The sequence below is a fragment of the Zea mays genome, chromosome 2 (assembly GCF_902167145.1).
Source record: "Zea mays cultivar B73 chromosome 2, Zm-B73-REFERENCE-NAM-5.0, whole genome shotgun sequence".
Lineage (NCBI taxonomy): Eukaryota > Viridiplantae > Streptophyta > Magnoliopsida > Poales > Poaceae > Zea > Zea mays.
In genome coordinates, this window is record NC_050097.1 from 129,574,844 (window position 1) to 129,592,732 (window position 17,889).

General features: G+C 42.7%; 1 protein-coding gene and 1 pseudogene across 1 annotated transcript; both read left to right on the plus strand.

Moving 5' to 3' along the window:
• The first annotated feature begins 6,833 nt into the window (after positions 1-6,833).
• On the plus strand, positions 6,834-9,903 carry LOC103648905 (uncharacterized). The gene is made up of 6 exons (XM_020548982.1): positions 6,834-6,892; positions 6,970-7,837; positions 7,949-8,017; positions 8,609-8,758; positions 8,816-8,949; positions 9,846-9,903. Exons 1-6 carry the CDS (start codon positions 6,834-6,836, stop codon positions 9,901-9,903), a joined length of 1,338 nt encoding a protein of 445 aa, XP_020404571.1.
• Positions 9,904-10,052: 149 nt separating this feature from the next.
• Positions 10,053-11,747, plus strand: LOC103646944 (vacuolar protein sorting-associated protein 9A-like; annotated as a pseudogene).
• Positions 11,748-17,889: the final 6,142 nt, after the last annotated feature.

The window sequence follows — 17,889 nt, forward strand, 5'->3', positions numbered from 1 at the left end:
TCGGTGTTGAGTTGTGGCGTCACCTTGAACCTCTGGGGACATATCTGTGACCTTGGCGGGAGTTGCGGTGCATCGTGACCGAGTTAATTCCTCGCCGTCATCACACCGCCGCCGCGGATCCGCCCACTGTCGTGGTCCGCTAAATCTCCGGCATATACCGCGGTGAGTACGCCCCTATCAAATTCGCACGGTCCTCCTCTGCCTGTACCATAGGACGGATTGGAAAATAGCTGTAGAAATCGCCGGTGGCGCGTACTCCGGCCATGGCGCCGCCACAGTGGTCGTGTCCGGTGGCCGGAGTTGGCGGCAGCAATCGTTACCGTTAGATTCCATAGCAACGACTTGGATTTGATCCTGGCATAGCGATTGGGTAGGCGGGATCTGAACCATTATGATCCGATCGGACGGATCAGGGCAGTCCCGGGACGAATGAGATCTGCGTCGTAGATTTCGGATCCTGAGGTCGACATCGAGTACCGATTCATTGAGATGCTAGATCTAAGGCGGGCCGTAAGATATGGATCCTATGGTCCACATTCCATACCGATTCTTTTACAACGTGACTTAATCTGGACCGTGGATCAGATCGAACAGCTGAGAGCGTCCAATACCCTCTTGGCCAAACGCTTATGCAAAAGAGTCCCTGTGTTTTAGCTTATTCAACTTGCAGTCCACGACAGAGCCGTTCTGAGTCTGGGGACTTTTCACGCAAGAGCCCCTGAGCTTTCTCATAATATTGTGCGCAGTCTAGTCAAGGAATAAATTATAGAAATTCATTTAGAAAATGATTATTAGTGCAAAATTAATTCTAGAAACTTGTTTAATTCATAGAAAAATTATGTTAACTCCTTTTAAACCCACTCCATATGCATTAATTTGGTATTAATATTGTTTATCACATAGTGTCTCTGTTTTAGCATGAAACATGTATTAAAATTGATTACTTAATTATTTCTGTATCGAACACATGGGACCTTCAGAAAATCATAACTTAAAATCCGTAACTCTGAATTTAGTGATTCTTGTTCCTACGATCTCATTATGATGCGTAGATTATTAATATGTATTTTGTATTCATGTTTGTTGTGATGTTAATTTATCTCTTGTACCATTTTTGTTTGTATTGTGGCGAGTAGACGAGCCAGTGGCCGAGGATTTAGGTGTTTAGCAGGTAGAAGTTGCTGAGTAGGAGCTCATTGAAGGCAAGTTGTGCCCTTGATGTCACATCCGGTTCTGGGGGCAAAACCGAATGCATAGCATATGTGGGCTAGGATCCATTTTCCACACATATGTTGACGTCACAAGTGTAATATATCAAAATACAATGCAATAAAGGCGTAAAGAGAGTAGAGTAACTTTATTACATCATCTGGATCATAGTGTCTTAAACAAGTATCATAATCAAAGTACGACGGCATTAAACATGGACACTCTTCGACAAGAAGGTGACTGGCGCATCGTTAGACTCAAAACTCGTCAACGTCATCTGCGAAGTCTTCGTCATCACCCTTTGATAAAAAATTAGCAAGGGTGAGCTCACTTATGGTTGGGGCTCAGCAAGTGGGGAAAATTAATGCAAGTTAACAAGGTAGGCTATGGATAAGCAGTAAGCATTTTACTTGGTCAATATTTTATGAATAACACCTGCCTTACTAATAAGTGTGTATCCCAAATATCCCAATTAATCAAAGGCATAAGATTATATCAAAAACACTTAAGTGAAATCACTTAAGCAAACCACTGGTAGATCATCAGATCACAATTTATTTTCCATCATGAAGTTCAATTATCATGTGAGGGTCCAGGTTGCTCCTAACCGTGAGCACGACTAACATATCAGTTTTACACTCTACAGAGGTGGTACAATTTTACCCACAAGCCATGTATCCCATCTAGACTGGGTTGATCGGACCCGTAAACACTACTGAGGTGAATGGCTAGGGATCCATTATGAGGCTTCACAAAATATCCTTAGTACAAAGCCACACGCTAAGGTTTCCACGTCAGTATTGATGGCCCTCTGGGTGAGGTAACTTAGCCAAGACTACCACCCCATGTTAACATGAGCTGCCACCAAACCACTACCACCCCCTCTTGCCCATCTTTCAGGTAGGGTGGCTAAGCATTAAGTCTATAGAGCTAATTACCAAAGCCAGAGTCATGATAGCACTCGTGGTTGCACTATTATCCTGGGTGGTCACTACATGTTCCATTTAATACAAAATGTTCTTGTTTAACCATCAGGTTAACATCATAATAAAACTTCATTTCCGGAACATATTATCATTTAAAAGAGTGACATCATATTCATCAAGTTGAGCAATAGCAAAAATTGCTAAGCAAATCATTTATCCCAGGGTAATTCAAGGAATAGGGTTGGTAATTCTAGGAAATCCTTATTTATGCTAATCCCATCAAATTATGCAACATATATCTAAAAGTAAACATTATTGTATGCATTATTTGGATACAAATAGAAATGCAGAGGGAGAATCCACTTGCCTTGCCCGAAAGTGTCCTCTGGGTCGTCCTCGAACGAGTTTGGTTCGTCTACCTCACAGTCAACTTCTAGCATCGATTTGCGTATCGTACATACAAAAGAATATGTACGCCAAATAAATAAACATACACCATTACATGGGTAATCATTCACCATTACATATACATTCATACATCACACAACTATACTCATAAATACGTCTAAAGCATAAATACTTATTAATCCACTATGACTTCTACTTTGAGTTATTATTGGTGAAAATATGAGTAGGCGACTATGATGCTAGTTTATCTAGTATAATATAGATAAAAATGTCTTAACAAACTTTACGGAAAATAATTGTTAATTATTTTCTTTATTACTAATAATAGACTTTTGGGTTTTATCCTTTTCTTTCTAAATAGAAATTTTACGTATAGCTAAAAATGTTTATTTCTAAAATCACCTAACATTAATATTCTAAGAATTAATGTAAATTACTAATTGGACTTTAGTAACATAATCATGGTTATTATGACATAAATAAATATTTTACTAATTCTAATTAATTAAGTGCTATACATATGAATACATTTATCATGACTCGTAAAACCTATATTTTAATCTGGCTGAAAATACGTGGCCTAGTATTTCTTCTACTTTCTTATATCAATAAAATTATACTTAAATCACTACTAACAAATTTTGTTCGATGTGCTAAAGCGAAGTTAATCGTAAACATTTCTAGTATGTAAATCACCAAGTTAGTGAATAGTGACATTATTTATTTTTTGAAATATAAAATAGTACACCTGTCCAAAATATTGTTGCAGGGGCTAGTTCACGATTACACGTATACTTTGGGGTCTCTTTCCAATAATTTCTAAACTGAAACTATCGGAATTAATTTTATACAAAACCAAGGGCTAAAATGAAAATGTGATTCTTCTACCTTGAGCTTTTGCTCACGCGTAGGAATGGAGATCGACCGGGGGGGAGTTCGGCCGGGCAGGGGAGGAGCAGGGGCTCGGTCGAAGTGGGCGAGGACAGGCTAGGATGGCAACGGGTCGGATTCGGATCGGATATTGGAAATATCCGCACGCAGTCATATCCACGGTCATAGATAATATCCGCCCGCGACTATATCCGCGGATAGAAATTCATATCCATATCCATGCCCATCGGGTTTCAGATATCCATCGAATATGATAAAATCATTTTCAGCAATTGAATAACATAATTAATCAAATTTCTTTCCAATTCAACATCATACACAACTTAAAATTTAATAAAAATTTAAACAAATATACATGTCCTTCAACAAGCAACATTCTCAACATGACAAAAACACATGTCTCAACATGAAAACAAATACATGACAACAAATACATGTCTGCTTTTGGCGCTTCTAGACGCCATCCTGCTAATGCCTCACATTGTCATGGAACCAAATTTATCAGAACCTGTCACACCTGTTTCTAATGGGGCAGAGCCGGGTGCATCGCATATGTGTGCCAGGATCTATTTCCACACATATGTTGACGTCACAAGTGTAATATATCAAAAGAACAATGCATAAAAGCGTAAATGACGATTATATTAACATATTACACTTCGAACAGACATAATGTCTTAACCTTTATTCATCAAAGTACAGCGAAACCTAGACATCCATCCACAGGAAGATGACCGGGGGTATCACTAGACTAGCATCCATGGAGCTCAGCATCATAACTTCATCTGCAAACTTCTGATCAAAATTAAGCAAGGGTGCGCTCACTTATGGTCGGGGCTCAGCAAGTGGGGGAAAAACTAATGCAAATTTAACAAGGTGAGGCTAAGGTTGAGCAGTAAGCATTTTAGTTGGTCAACATTTTATTAACAACACCTGTCTTACTAATAAGTGTGAATCCCAAGTATTCCCATTAAACAAAGGTATAAGAGTATATCAAAAACACTTAAGTGAAACTACTTAAGAAAACCATTGCAGATCATCGGATCTCGATTTATTTCCATCTTCAAGTTCAATTATCATGTGAGGAGTCCAGGCTGCTCATAACCGTGAGCACGGCTGATATATCAGTTTTACACTCTGTAGAGGTGGCACATCTTTACCCATGAGTCGCGATTCCCTTCTAGCCCGGGTTAGCTAGACCCGTATTCACTTCCGAGGTGAATGGCCAGGGTCTCACTACGAGGCTTCTCCCTAGGGTCCTCATTACACAAATGCTGGAAATGGTCAACTGCATAAGGTACACCTACCGTAACCAACTTATAGTCCAGACTACAGGGTAAAGCTTTGGGAACTATGCCCGTATCCAATCTGCCTGAGTCAGAACTATAAGCGCTTGCCAGATGCCCCCGTTCCGTCGACCATGACCAGCACCCAATATAAGACTTCCCTAGTTATTTAGCCAAGACCAGAGCCATGATAGTTCTCATGGTAGCACTGTTTTCCCGGGTGGTCACTCCATGTTCCAATTAATATGCAATAATCTTGTTTAACCATCGGGTTACCAATAATAATGTAAACTTACCATTTGGAACATTAATATCATAAGCGGGAGTGACTGCATAAAGTTAAGTTGTAGCAATAGCATAGCTACGAAGGTAAAGTATAATACCCAGGTTTGATCAAGGAATAAGGTTGAAAAGGTTAGGTGTATCCGAATAGGTAACCCATCAAATTATGCATATATATATCGAAGAATAAACTTTATTAAATTTATTGTTTGGGATCAAACAGAGTATGCAGAGGGAGAAGTCCACTTTCCTTGTTTATTGAAAACTTGAGGTTCTTCCACGGATAGGAATAGATCTTGGTTCTTAACTACTAGATCAACCACTGAATATCACATAAACAAACAAGAAGAACAAACACCACTCAATAACATACAATATTCACCATACGTAAAGCTAAAAGAAAGCCTAACGAAAAGAGCGTTCACTTTTCAAAAGCGTCGCAAGAAATGGTTGTAATAAGAAGGTATTCTTTTCAAAAATGTGTGATCTATACTTTATAAAACAAGGCATGAGCTTAAAAATATCTTAATTAAAATATACAAATATTAGGTTCACCAAATTAATCTTTTATAAAACGTCATACGTGATATGTCTAATATTAAGGGTTTATAAGACGATAAAACACGTTATAACAATATTAAACCTTTTTAACTTTTTAGAAAAAGGTATATCTCTACTACTCCTTAAGAGCCTATTGTAGGCGTCCACAGTGGTGTTCTGCCGCGCCTCCGCCCCTCCGCGCGTCTGCGCCCCTGCGCGGCTGCGCCCCAAATCTCGCATCGGCATCGCGCCGCCGACAATCTCGCTTGGTGACCCCCGCCCCCACTCCTGCCCCTGCGCCCCCAAATCTCGCCGACGTGCTCGACCACCTCAAGCCCCACACTATCGCTCTCTTCCACCTTCTCTACAGCCGCTGCCCACCTCTAGCTCCGGCTCCATCCCCAAATCGCTCTCGCACTTCCCGCGGGAATCCTTCGCCGGGAACCTCCAGCTCTGCGGGGACCCACTTCCGCCCTGCAGTAGCCCGTTCTTTCCCCCAGTGCCATCGCTCGCGCGGGCCCCGGCTCTGCGCCGGGCTCATCCAAGAAGCGGAAGCTCTACGGGGCCACAATCGTGGGCATCGTCGTGAGCGACGTAGTGGTGGGGCTCCTCCTCCTCCTCATCGCCACCATGTTCTGCGTGGTGTCCAAACGTCGTGGCGCCAGCGCCCGCGACATCTGCGGCGGCCAGGGTGCAGCCCCCCCCCCCCCCGACGTCTGGCGTGGGTGGCGTCTTGATGTCCTCGTCCAAGGAGGACCTCAGAGGCGACGTGTTCGGGTCAGCCGCGGCAGTCGCGACGGCGGGGAGCAGAGCCGACTGGTGTTCGTTGGGAAGGGCGCCAGGTACAGCTTCGACCTGGAGGACCTCGAGGATTTCGAGGTCGACTTCGAGGAGTTCGGGGTGAAAATCCCCCTCTCCGGACGGCCCAACCAAAATTCACCCGGACGTTGACTTCACCGCGCCCGTCGCCGGCCGCCCCGACGACGACCCCGCCTGGTTCTGCCTACGAGTCGGTAAGTGGTCAATAAACTCCCTCGCGAGTCGAACCCCCTTCATAGTTCTTCCCTGTGTCGCACATTCTGCGCTGGCTAGCGAAGGGTCATGATCCGTGTCGTGGTATGCAGGTTGCGACCAGAGCCATGAGCAGGTCGACCCTGAGGCCCTGGACAGGAGCTTCTTTATACGGGTTTGTCCCCTTCTCTCGCATGTATTAATTAGTATCATCAGACTGCGATGCAATACAACGCAAATGTCATCGATTAATGAATGGTGTGATGCTAATTGGCAGGTCATGGCGGCGAGAAGCCCCAACGTGAGGCTACAGAAGGCTATCGACAGGAAGAACCAGAGGTACCGACAGCTTCCACTTGAGCTGGATGTTTCATCTTCGGTTCAGATTTATAGTCCGGATTCTGATTTTGACGCAGCTCGATGCTGAAATGCCCGCACTCTGCGCCACCGAAGCGTCAGAGAGCTCGGTTCGCGAGGCTGAGCGCAGAGACTGAGGCCGCGGGGAAGGCACCGGCGGAGCCCAAGCCAAGGGTCAAGCGGATCTGCGCAATGCGAGCATCCCCAATTCGCACCAAGACAGCGAGGGTCGAATGTCCCAGCGAGAGGAAGAAGGCACTGACCACGCCGCGGAGCAAGGCCGTTCGGCCGAGGCAGGAGCTGTTCCACAGCGTGAAGCACCAGAAGGAGTCGTTGGCCGCTGCATCTAGGAAAGGGACGGTCGTCAAGTCTCTGTTCATGAGCACGACGCCAAAAAAGGAACCGGTCCAGACGCCAGCGGCAGACAAGAGCAAGGGGGCGGTGTTCGAGGTATGTTCAAAGCTGAGGAAGCTGAACTTGGCGTGCTGGGAGGTGCCGAGCAGGTACATGTCTCAGCCTCAGCCGAAGAATATGAAGACTGCCAAGAAGAGTGAAGAGACCACGGTGGCCAAGAGCGAGAAGCGGGAGCTGGAATCCAAGACCAATTCCAAGAAGAAAATTTTAGGACGCTCAGTGAAGCGTGCTAATGCCGGACCTGATGGAGAGAACCGAAATGGTTGCAGCACTGCTGTAGACGAGAACTCACTTGCAGACACTGCTGGCTCCCATCAGGAAAGGAAGGTTGTGCTGCAGGAATTGAGAATCGAGGTGGATGCATCGCGATGTGGCAATTCAGATGACAACAAGGAGAATGTGTCCAGTGCTCCGAGTGAAGAAGAATTGGACAATTCATCACATTATGGAAGTGAAATCAGACTGTTGGAGAACAATGATAATGTTCCTCTGAAGGAGAATGTTGCTCTGAAGGTAACTGTTATTTCCGTGAAGTGTGAACTGATGGTACTGAAAAAGAAATGCAGCTTTTTACCTGTAGTTAGAATGTGAAGAATCTGACATGCTGTTGTGTACCAAATGCAGGTGGCCAAATTGCAGAAAAAAGTGCATCAAGAGCAGGCAAGAAAGCTCAAGAAAACCACCAATCCTAGGGTCTTATGGGATGGCTATTTACTATTTCTAGGGTCTCAGCGACCTGAATTTTACTTTATTAGCATACAATATGTACCTGAATTTTACTTACAATATAATATTCCACAATCATTAGCATACAATATATACCTGAATTTTACTTTATTAACTACAATAAAAGACATACAATATCCACCTTAATTTTACTTTATTAACTACATTAAAAAGGTATGGTGCAGTGGTGAGAGTTGTCTCGTCATGGGTTCGAACCCATGAAGCAGCCTCTCCACATTTACGGAAGAAGGCTTGACTGGGTTTATCCCTTCCACAGACCCCACTTATGCGAGAGTCTCTAGAACTAGGTCTACTCTAACTACATTTAAAAGGTCTTATGGCTTATGAGATTTAGAAGGAATTCATTATTAAGTGTAAATATAAATGTCTTGCACATTATGAATTTTAGCTGTGTGTGCACATAGATTATTAAAATGTAGTACTTCAATCATTGGTGAACGTGTCACTGGACACTAAATCACGCTATGTTTGGTAGCAAATGACATAGATGCACACTCACCTGTTTCTTTCCTTCTGTTTTTTTCTAATTCTTTGTAGGAATACTACGACCCAAACCGTTCAATGCTGGAGTTGGTCTTTGCTCCTGCAGACGAATGGATTGGTCGAAGTGACACTGAAATCATCGATGCAACTATGGAAGAGCTAGCCAAGTTATTTCCTGATGAAATTGCTGCTGATCAGAGTAATGTAGATACATGATCTTGTCAAGCATGTCTAATGATTGGGCTCTGTTTTTTCGTTTAGGTTGTTGAAAACATTGCAAGGAAGAATGGTATCAATAAGAGTGAGTTACTTGATAGAGAAGCAGATGATCTTGCTGTTCGTATTGCTCTTGGTGAGACACACGTCATTGCAGAGACTAAGAAATTTCTATCAAGGTCTGGAGTTAATGTTGTTGCATTGGAAGAACATGCTTCTAAACGAAATGAGAAGTTCAAAAGAAGCAATTATGTGATATTAGTAAAGAACTTGCCATTTAATTCTACTGAGGAAGAACTCGCGACACTGTTTCAGAAACATGATAGTTTGGATAAAATCATTCTACCTCCAACGAGTGTTTGCCTTGGTATGTTAGTATATTCAACTTGTGTTATCCAGCTATTTTTATATATTGCAGCAACTTATGTTTTTACTGCACTTGACTTTTTTTTAAAACTTCTGTCACTTGCCATCTTGAATGTCTAGATTGCACAAATATTGCCACTTGAGGTTATTTATCTTGAATTACATTTTTGTGTGTCAGGTGATCTTTGTTGAAGCAACTGAAGCCCAATATGCATTCAAAAAACTACTATATACATGATATAACTAAGTTCGCCAAGTACTCGATTCCTCCTCGATCACGTCTCATGATCTCTCAACTACGCCTATACTTTTTTCTAAATTTCAGTACATAAATTTGCCAGTGGTGTGATGCGGACTCGAGCATCACCAATTCAATACGTACCGTGCAACTGAACTAACCATCAATACTCAAGACTGAGAGCACCTTTATTGAAGCTACCAAGGAAATCAATGTATTAGAAGTACTACTGTCCACTTGGGCTCACTTTGTTTGCTTGCACATCGTATTCCCTTATTCTTTTTTCACTAACCTATCTAAACTGGTGTCCGCGAAAAATATGCCTTCAATTATGTTGCTTCATCAGAACGATGTCTGTTGGATTGGGACAACGCTTTATCGGTCGCCTTGTTCTGAGTAGTCAGGCTACACCAGTGCACCTCAAGTTATTCCGAACTAATTAACACGTTTGTCGCTGGACCTGTGCTCTAGGTATGATGTGAAGCCGGGCAATGCCATTCTTGCTGAGGACAAGCATTTGCCAATGTAAGTCTCGTTGCCCCTTTAGCTCCCCTTGCAGTTTGAAATGTTGGTTATCGATACTAGCTTGTCCTCAACGGAGAATGGGAAACAAATTCTTGATGTTGTCACATTAAGCACCCATGAGACGGGGAGAAACATAGTGGACTCCTAATTTTTATGGCCAGGTATGTACATGTATTGAGGTTAGTAATTAATGGAGTATCTGAACCTGCCCATTCCCGATGTCATAACAAAAAAATCCTCGCGGAGATGGAGAGCGCCATCAGGGACCACCCGCTCTGGGCCAACGCCACCGACCAGGAGATCGGCCACGCGCTTGAGGTGAAGCCCTGCCCTGCCCCTCACTGAATCACCGTTCCTTGTTTTTCGCCTCCGTGTACCTGATGAGGCCTTTTTTGTGCGTTAGGGCCTAGAGAAGTATGTCATGACTAAATTGTTCGACCGCACGTTTGGGACTTCCACTGAGGATGTCGTTTCCGACATGGACATCTCGGAGAAGATTGGTCTCTTGCAGCAGTTTGTTAAGCCTCATCACTTGGATATACCCAAGGTCCTGCATAACGAGGCATCGTGGCTGGTAACTCATTCTGAGCTTGAAGCATCCACAATGCGATTTCAGTCATTGATGTTTGTCATAAGTTCTAAGGATGGGAGTACTTGGTGCATTTCACATTTTAATAGCATTTTGTGTTTGATCAAAATGAAGCCCCCAAAATTGTATTACTTGGATATAAATTTGCTAGCCTCGATATTCAAAAGGGCGTCAATTGTCAAGCATTCAGCTCTATTTTCCCCCTCTGTTATCAATTATGCTCTGATTGTACTGTGTATATTCAAGAATTGCTGGTTTTAATCATGTAAAATCCAAAAATTTAAATTATCCAAAGTTTCCATGAAAGAAATCGTTCCAGTGATACAGCCAAAGCTCATACTGACTGTGACCATTCTTTCTCTGCACATGCCACTTCAGCTTGCAGTGAAAGAGCTGCAGAAGATTAATTCATTTAAAGCACCACGTGAGAAGCTTCTGTGCATCATGAGCTGTTGTCTAGTCATCAATAACTTGCTTCTGAACATATTATCTGGGGCTGATGAGTTCCTTCCTATTCTTATCTATGTTACTATCAAGGCAAGCAACTCTTAGTCTTGGCCACTGTTTATTCTTTCTGTTTCTTCTTACTGGTTGCTGCAACTGAGAAGCTTTCTGAAAATTTGATGTAGGCCAATCCTCCTCAGCTGCACTCAAATCTGAAGTTCGTTCAGCTCTTTAGAAGAGAAACAAAGATAATTTTAGAAGTCGAATATTACCTGACTAACCTCATTTCAGCAAAGATGTTTATAATAGATGTCAGTGCTCACTCGCTCTCAATGGAGGAAAGCAAGTTTTAGAAACATATGGAATCGGCAAGATTAGCTACTCAAGTATCTGTTGCAAGCCCAAGTAGCTCACAGGGGCTTCCCACATCTGCAAGGACAAATCAGGAGGAAACTGATATGGCAGGTTTGCTTACTATACTATTCAATTTATTCGGAGAAGTTTGTTTGACCATGAATTTGCATTCCAAAACAGTTTGTTTTTTGCCACCAAGCAAAATGTGTTCTTTTTTGCTTGAAAACAACATGATGTGGTTTTTATTGCGGTCCTGTTCAGGAACCATTTTACCTATCAAATAAAATAAAATGCATTATAGATTTTCCTTTAAATGGTTGTTGTGTGTCCGTACCAGTTTTGAGGTCGAATGATCATAGCATTCAAAGTGATACATTTGACAGGTTCTAGATTCCCTTTCATGGACTCCAGGGGAAGTCAAGCAGCTGCATGATCTATATATTATCATGAAAGGGAACTGAGAACAGAACAACAAGCTCTTTTTATAATGCATTTGTTCAATAGCTAATTAGACAAAAGCCCTTCTTGGAAGACAGCAAACTGTTACCAAAATGCCCATTTGTATCCAGCACCTAGAAAACGTGTGGAGCTAAATGATACCTGATGAAATGTCAACGTAAATATGGAGAATATGGTCACAAAAAATCCATCCTAACTAATATGATCCAAGAACCAAAACCAGTTACTAGAAGCTATATCACAACTACCAAACTTCACTTTCAAGAGAAGGGCCTTGTGGTCCTAACTTTTAGAAAAGAGACAAGAGGCAAAGCATGAATATCCAGCACTGAGCATGCGTACAATCTATTCTAATTGAGGAGAATAAGATGTGAAGGTATGGATCACTTGCTTTCTAAAAGCAGGGTTAAACCTTGATCTAAAAAAAGAATAAGAGATGAAGGGTATTATTAAGAGCACTCATGTCGAATGTGTCTTTTTTGTTTACTCTATGTTGACACCTTCCGTATCAACCACTAGGAACAGGTTCATCTCAGGTGAGTGGGGACTGACATAAGGGCTCTAGAAGCATTTTTCCCTTATTATTGTGTGCTGACATTAACATGGATAAAGGGAGAGCTACATGCCTGAATCTACATTGAAATTTTCAGTAGTGGTGTGCAGGATACATGCTCACAGTCACATTGGTTCAGTCAAAAGTGCTTGTGCTAATGGGAGAGTTGCTAAAAGGGCAATATCTTTCACTACAGATCTCTATTGAAATTATAGTAAGTTGCAAGGACTTCTTTGTGAAGTATAGGGTACATACTCACAACTTTCAGTTTTTTTACAAAAAACGGCTAGATATTACATCAATATTTTACAGAAAATACCACACAGCATAAGGGGAACTTTTGTTTAGGCTATCTTCAGCGGTCTCTCATATCACATCTCTTATTTTAAACTCTACTTTATAAACAGTGTAATAAGCGGTCTAACATCTCTTATTTTAAACTCCACTTCGTAAACGTTCTCTCATATCACATCTCTTATTTTCACGGCTTCTGGAGAACAATCACTTGCTATTACTGACTGACATGTCCACTCCTCATATGTGAGATATTGGGGTTGATATATATGTTGTTCGTTTCCATGTAATTGTTGTGCACTAACATTTATCGAATACTTTGTACACCGTCGCAACGCACGGGCACTCACCTAGTGTTATATATATCTAAGGTTAATAAGCTATGAAACACATTATTAAACATTACTTTTATAACAAGCTCATAAATAGCTTAAACAACTTTTATGTGGAAAGATCATAATTATATTATTAATCACCTATTTAAGACGAGTTAGGTTATGGGCCTTAAGTGGATTTTCATGCAAAAGATAATAAACAAATAACTATCTTTTAATTTCATTAGAAAACACATAGCCTATATTATTATATTCGAAGTCAATATATAAAGTAACATTTTAAGTTATAAAAGAACTTAAACTCCTATTACTTTATTTTATCCTTTAGGAAAAGCTAAGTGATTCGTATATAATGTGGACTAAATTTTATGAAATCATTAATCATGCCATAAATCTAGTTAAGAACAAATTGACTATAGGTTTGATTAATAAATTATGATAAAGGATAATTAAACTATTAATTATCTTTAATTCTATTGTACGAATAAATGATCTAAATGATCTACTTCATTAGAAAGGAAATTATGTATAAACTATCATTTTAATTTATAAAAGCAATGGCCCTTGTTATCTTTTAATTAAGAAGTTGTAAATTGTAAATTTTATTTTCTATTTTTATTAAGAAACATATGGTCTACATATTCTTTTAAGTTTCTATTTAATACGGCTATACTTAAACATCTATAACGAACCTTGTTAAATATAATATCTATTAAAAGGTCATTTTAAACTAGAAACAAGTTATCTAATTCTTTAGTAAGAAACCTATGTTTACCAACATACTATCAATTTCTTTATTAGAAAAGTATGAGCGCCTAATTAAGTCATTTTAACATTATTATAAATTCTACTTTTTCCTAGTGTGAATAACAATATATTTATGCATATAATCCTATAAAACTTTAATAATAAAACTAAATTATGAAGATAACTAAATAAATGTCTTTGTACTATTTTTAACTAAGATAAGTGTGGTCTACTTTTCTTTTGATTTTTTATTTAGAAAAATTATATTCAAAGCAACTAAATTAACCATAATTTAAATCAAATTACAAGAATATAAAAATTGCAGCAAACACTAATTGAAATTGCGCATCACATAATTTTTGAAGCTAATAAAACTATTCTTATTTTATTTGAATTACAAATATTCAGTTAAACAAAATACAAACGCCACAGTATCTACGCGATATTAACTATAGACATTGAGGGGTAGCTCGCAAAATTAGAAGTTGTCTTCTACCTGTCCACAACAATAGCAGGGGTGCAGGCTTCTGGCGTTGTGGAGCGAGGAGTTGACGACGTTCGACGTCGTAGCAGGGGATCTCTGGTGCAGGCACGAGCGGTAGTCGGGGTGTGGGATGTTGATGGGGAAACTCCGACACGGAGCACCGGCGAGTAGCACGTAGGGAACAAGCCTCGGTCACTGGAACTTTCAACAACGGCGAGGTCGCTGCACGAGTATGGGCGCAGGGACTCGGCGAACGACGACGCGGTACTGCGAGCAGGGAACTCTAGCGAGAGGCGCAGATAACGGTGTGGCACAGCAACATGGCGTGATGGAGGCGTGAGCTCTAGCGAGTGCAGTGGAGCACGGACGACAACAGAGCAGCAGGGCCTACGGAGCTCAAGCGACGAACGACAGACAGGAAGAGAGAGGAGAGCGTGAGAGAGAGAGCTCGGGGAGGAAGAGAGGGTGGGAGTTCAAGCGCTTTTATAGAGCGAGAGGGGAGAGAAACGGCGGTAGGTGTCTTCAATCGGCCATCAATGGCGTTCATCAACGGAGGGATTAATGGGGGACGAAAACGGATGACTTCTCCTTTACTCACGAAGAAGAACGGTTGGCTCGGCTTCGTGGCACGGTCGTCACGTGGGTCCCTCGGCGGGGTGGCCAGATCGCGCAGCGGCGCGTTGATGGCGCGGTCGGGCGCCTCGGTCGGCTGCTCGGCACGCATGGCAGGGCGACTCGGGGGCGCGCGGGATCGTGTCGGGCGCGAGGCTTCGGGGTCGCCTGCTCGGTCGGCTGGAGCTGCTCGGCTCCGGGCGGCGCACGTGGTTGAGAGCAGGTGAGGGGAGGGGAGAAGGCCGAGTGAGGGAGAGGAGTAGGGGTGGCGGCGGCTTGCGGCAGGGAGAGGAGCGCGCATGGCTAGGGTAGGAGGGGGCACACGGCTGGCTCTTCATGGGCCTAATGGACCAAATTCGTTAGGGTTTCTTTTTTTTCCTTTTGTAAATTCGAGTTATATTTTTAAGTAACCCTAAATTTCATAATAATCACAACAAAACTATTTATAAATAAAATATTTATTTTTGGACTAATAATTATTATATTATTTATTTACTAAGATTTTCATTTAAGAAGAAATGTTATTCAATAACCAAAAATCAAGTATGCGCAATGAGAAATCAAAAATCATTCCAAAGGCAAATAAATAACAAACACTTAAAAGAAAATTTTAATTACCATAAATATCATTTATAACTAAATGTATTATATACTTTTTGATGATTTTTATAGTGTTACAGAACCAAACAAAACTAAACAATCAACCAATTAATGTACAACCAAACTGAGCACTCACTGTCATTGTCTGAAACGAAGAAGCAGGCATGGCGCTCGGGTCCTACAGGATGGCGGCTGGGCTGGCAGGGGCGCAGCCGCGCAGCGCAGGGCAGCGCGTCGTGCTCCCACGGCTCAGAGAAGGGCAGACGCCTGGGGCTCAGCGCATGGCGGGCGGACGCGGGACGCCTGGGGCGCGACGGACGTGGGACGCAGCACAGGGAGCCAAGGAGGATCAGGGAGGAGCCAGGGACGATCAGGCGCGGTGCAGCACAGGCAGCACAGGGAGCCATGGGCGCGGCGGCGTCGCGGGTGGCTGCCTAGGGATGAGGGTGACGACCGGATCGATGATTAGGGTGGCTTCAGGCTGTGGGTGGCTTCCTGGGGATTGAGGGGATGGGGATTAGGGTGGCTTGGTGCTTTGGTGGGCTGGCGCCTGGCGGCTGGGCTCAATGGATAATGGTGGGCTGGTTGTTGGGGGCCTTCGGCTTCCGAAGGTCCTCAAAAACATGATTTAACAATGTTTCTGGAGTATAATGTGTGAACAGGTATCTTCGGACTTGTATCAGAAAGGGAGAAGCTCAAAAGATACGAAGGTTGACACAGTGCCGAAGCTGTGAAGCAGGAAAGCTTCGGCATGTTCGCAGAAAAAGGAACCGACTTAAAGATGAAAAGGCCATTTGGACCTCGATAGAATGCTATAGAATTATCACCAAATGTAAAGGGCATGTATGTAATTTTGTATGGGTTGTACCCCGTGCCTATAAATAGGTGAACAGTATCCCCGTACTGTTCACGCTGACTTGGCATTCGCTTTTTGCGTCACACTTGTACTTTCATCTCCTTCCAAGCCGAAGGTACATTTATAATACAATATTGTTTCTATTTCTCTATGATAATATAACAAAGTTAAATGAATAATATTATATGAATATTCATGTTATCTTTTATGTTTTATATGCTTCGTCTTTTGTATACTGTGATGAAGAAGGTTCGTCCTTCGTGACCTTCGTCCGGAGATCGTTATATCCTAAGGGAAATAATGCTTCGAAGGACGAAGGACTTTATCGTTTAACATTTTCTGTGTTGCCTTGTTCTTAACTCATAGCATTTGAGAACAAGTCCCCAACATTGGCGCCCACCTCCGGTGAACTCACTTCCACTTCTTGAGCTTTTCGACACCTTCGGCAAGCATCAGCTTCGTCATGCCGCCGAAGAAGGCTTCAGCACCAGGGGCTGGCACGCTGCAGCCGCTGGACCCCAATCAAGACGTCCTTTCTCTTAGAGAAGCACGAAGCCAGAAGAGGAAGGCTACCAGTCCAACGCATCCGGAGGATGATCTAGATCAGGAGATTCAGAATCTGGAAATCCTTCAGCAGCAGGTTCAACGCAGAAAGGAGAAGATGGCCAGGCTAGCTGAACTGCAGAGGCAGATAGATGAAGCCTCTGAAGAAGTTCGTCATCTTGCTCAGGATGAGCAACTCCGAAGGCCTCAGCATCAAGACCTTCATCAGGAGGGCTTTCACAACGAAGATGACTGGTATGACAATTTCCATCATGGGAATTTTGTTTTTGATGATGCTTCTCCCCTGTCCGCTGAGTTACAGGCTACACCTTGGCCTCCGTCATACAAGCCGCCTCAGCTTCCTGTATTTGATGGCCATTCTGATCCGAAGCAGTTTTTGATGAGCTACGAAGCAACAGTGTCTTCGTACGGTGGCAATGCTTCAGTCATGGCCAAATCTTTCGTTATGGCTGTCAGAAGTGTTGCTCAAACCTGGTATTCCTCCCTTCGACCAGGAACGATCACTTCATGGCAGAAGCTGAAGGACTTGTTGTTAACCAGTTTTCAAGGATTTCAGACGAAGCCGGTCACTGCTCAGGCTCTGTTCCAGTGCACTCAGGATCACGAAGAATACCTTCAGGCATATGTCCGAAGGTTCTTGCGTCTGAGGGCACAGGCACCAACGGTGCCCAATGAAATTGTCATCGAGGCCATGATCAAGGGGCTTCGGCCAGGTCCGTCAGCTCAGTACTTCGCCAGGAAGCCTCCTCAAACTTTGGAGAAGCTTCTCCAGAAAATGGATGAATATATTCGGGCTGACAATGATTTTCGCCAAAGAAGGGAGGAGGCTTTCAGGTTTTCTGAAATGACCAGGGGCTTCGGAGGAAGGTTTTATCCGAGGCATGTGAGATCAATTCACAATTCTACACAAAATGATGACAGAGGAAGCCAACAGCAAAGGCCACAATGCTCCTCACAGGCTTCTGGTCAACAGCAAAGCTCTCTTCGGCCACCAGCTCCAAGAGGCAGAGGCGCCAGGGGCTTCGGAGGAAGATTTGGCGATCAACCGAGAAGAATCTTTTGCTTATTCTGCGGTGAGAACAAAGGCCATACTACCAGG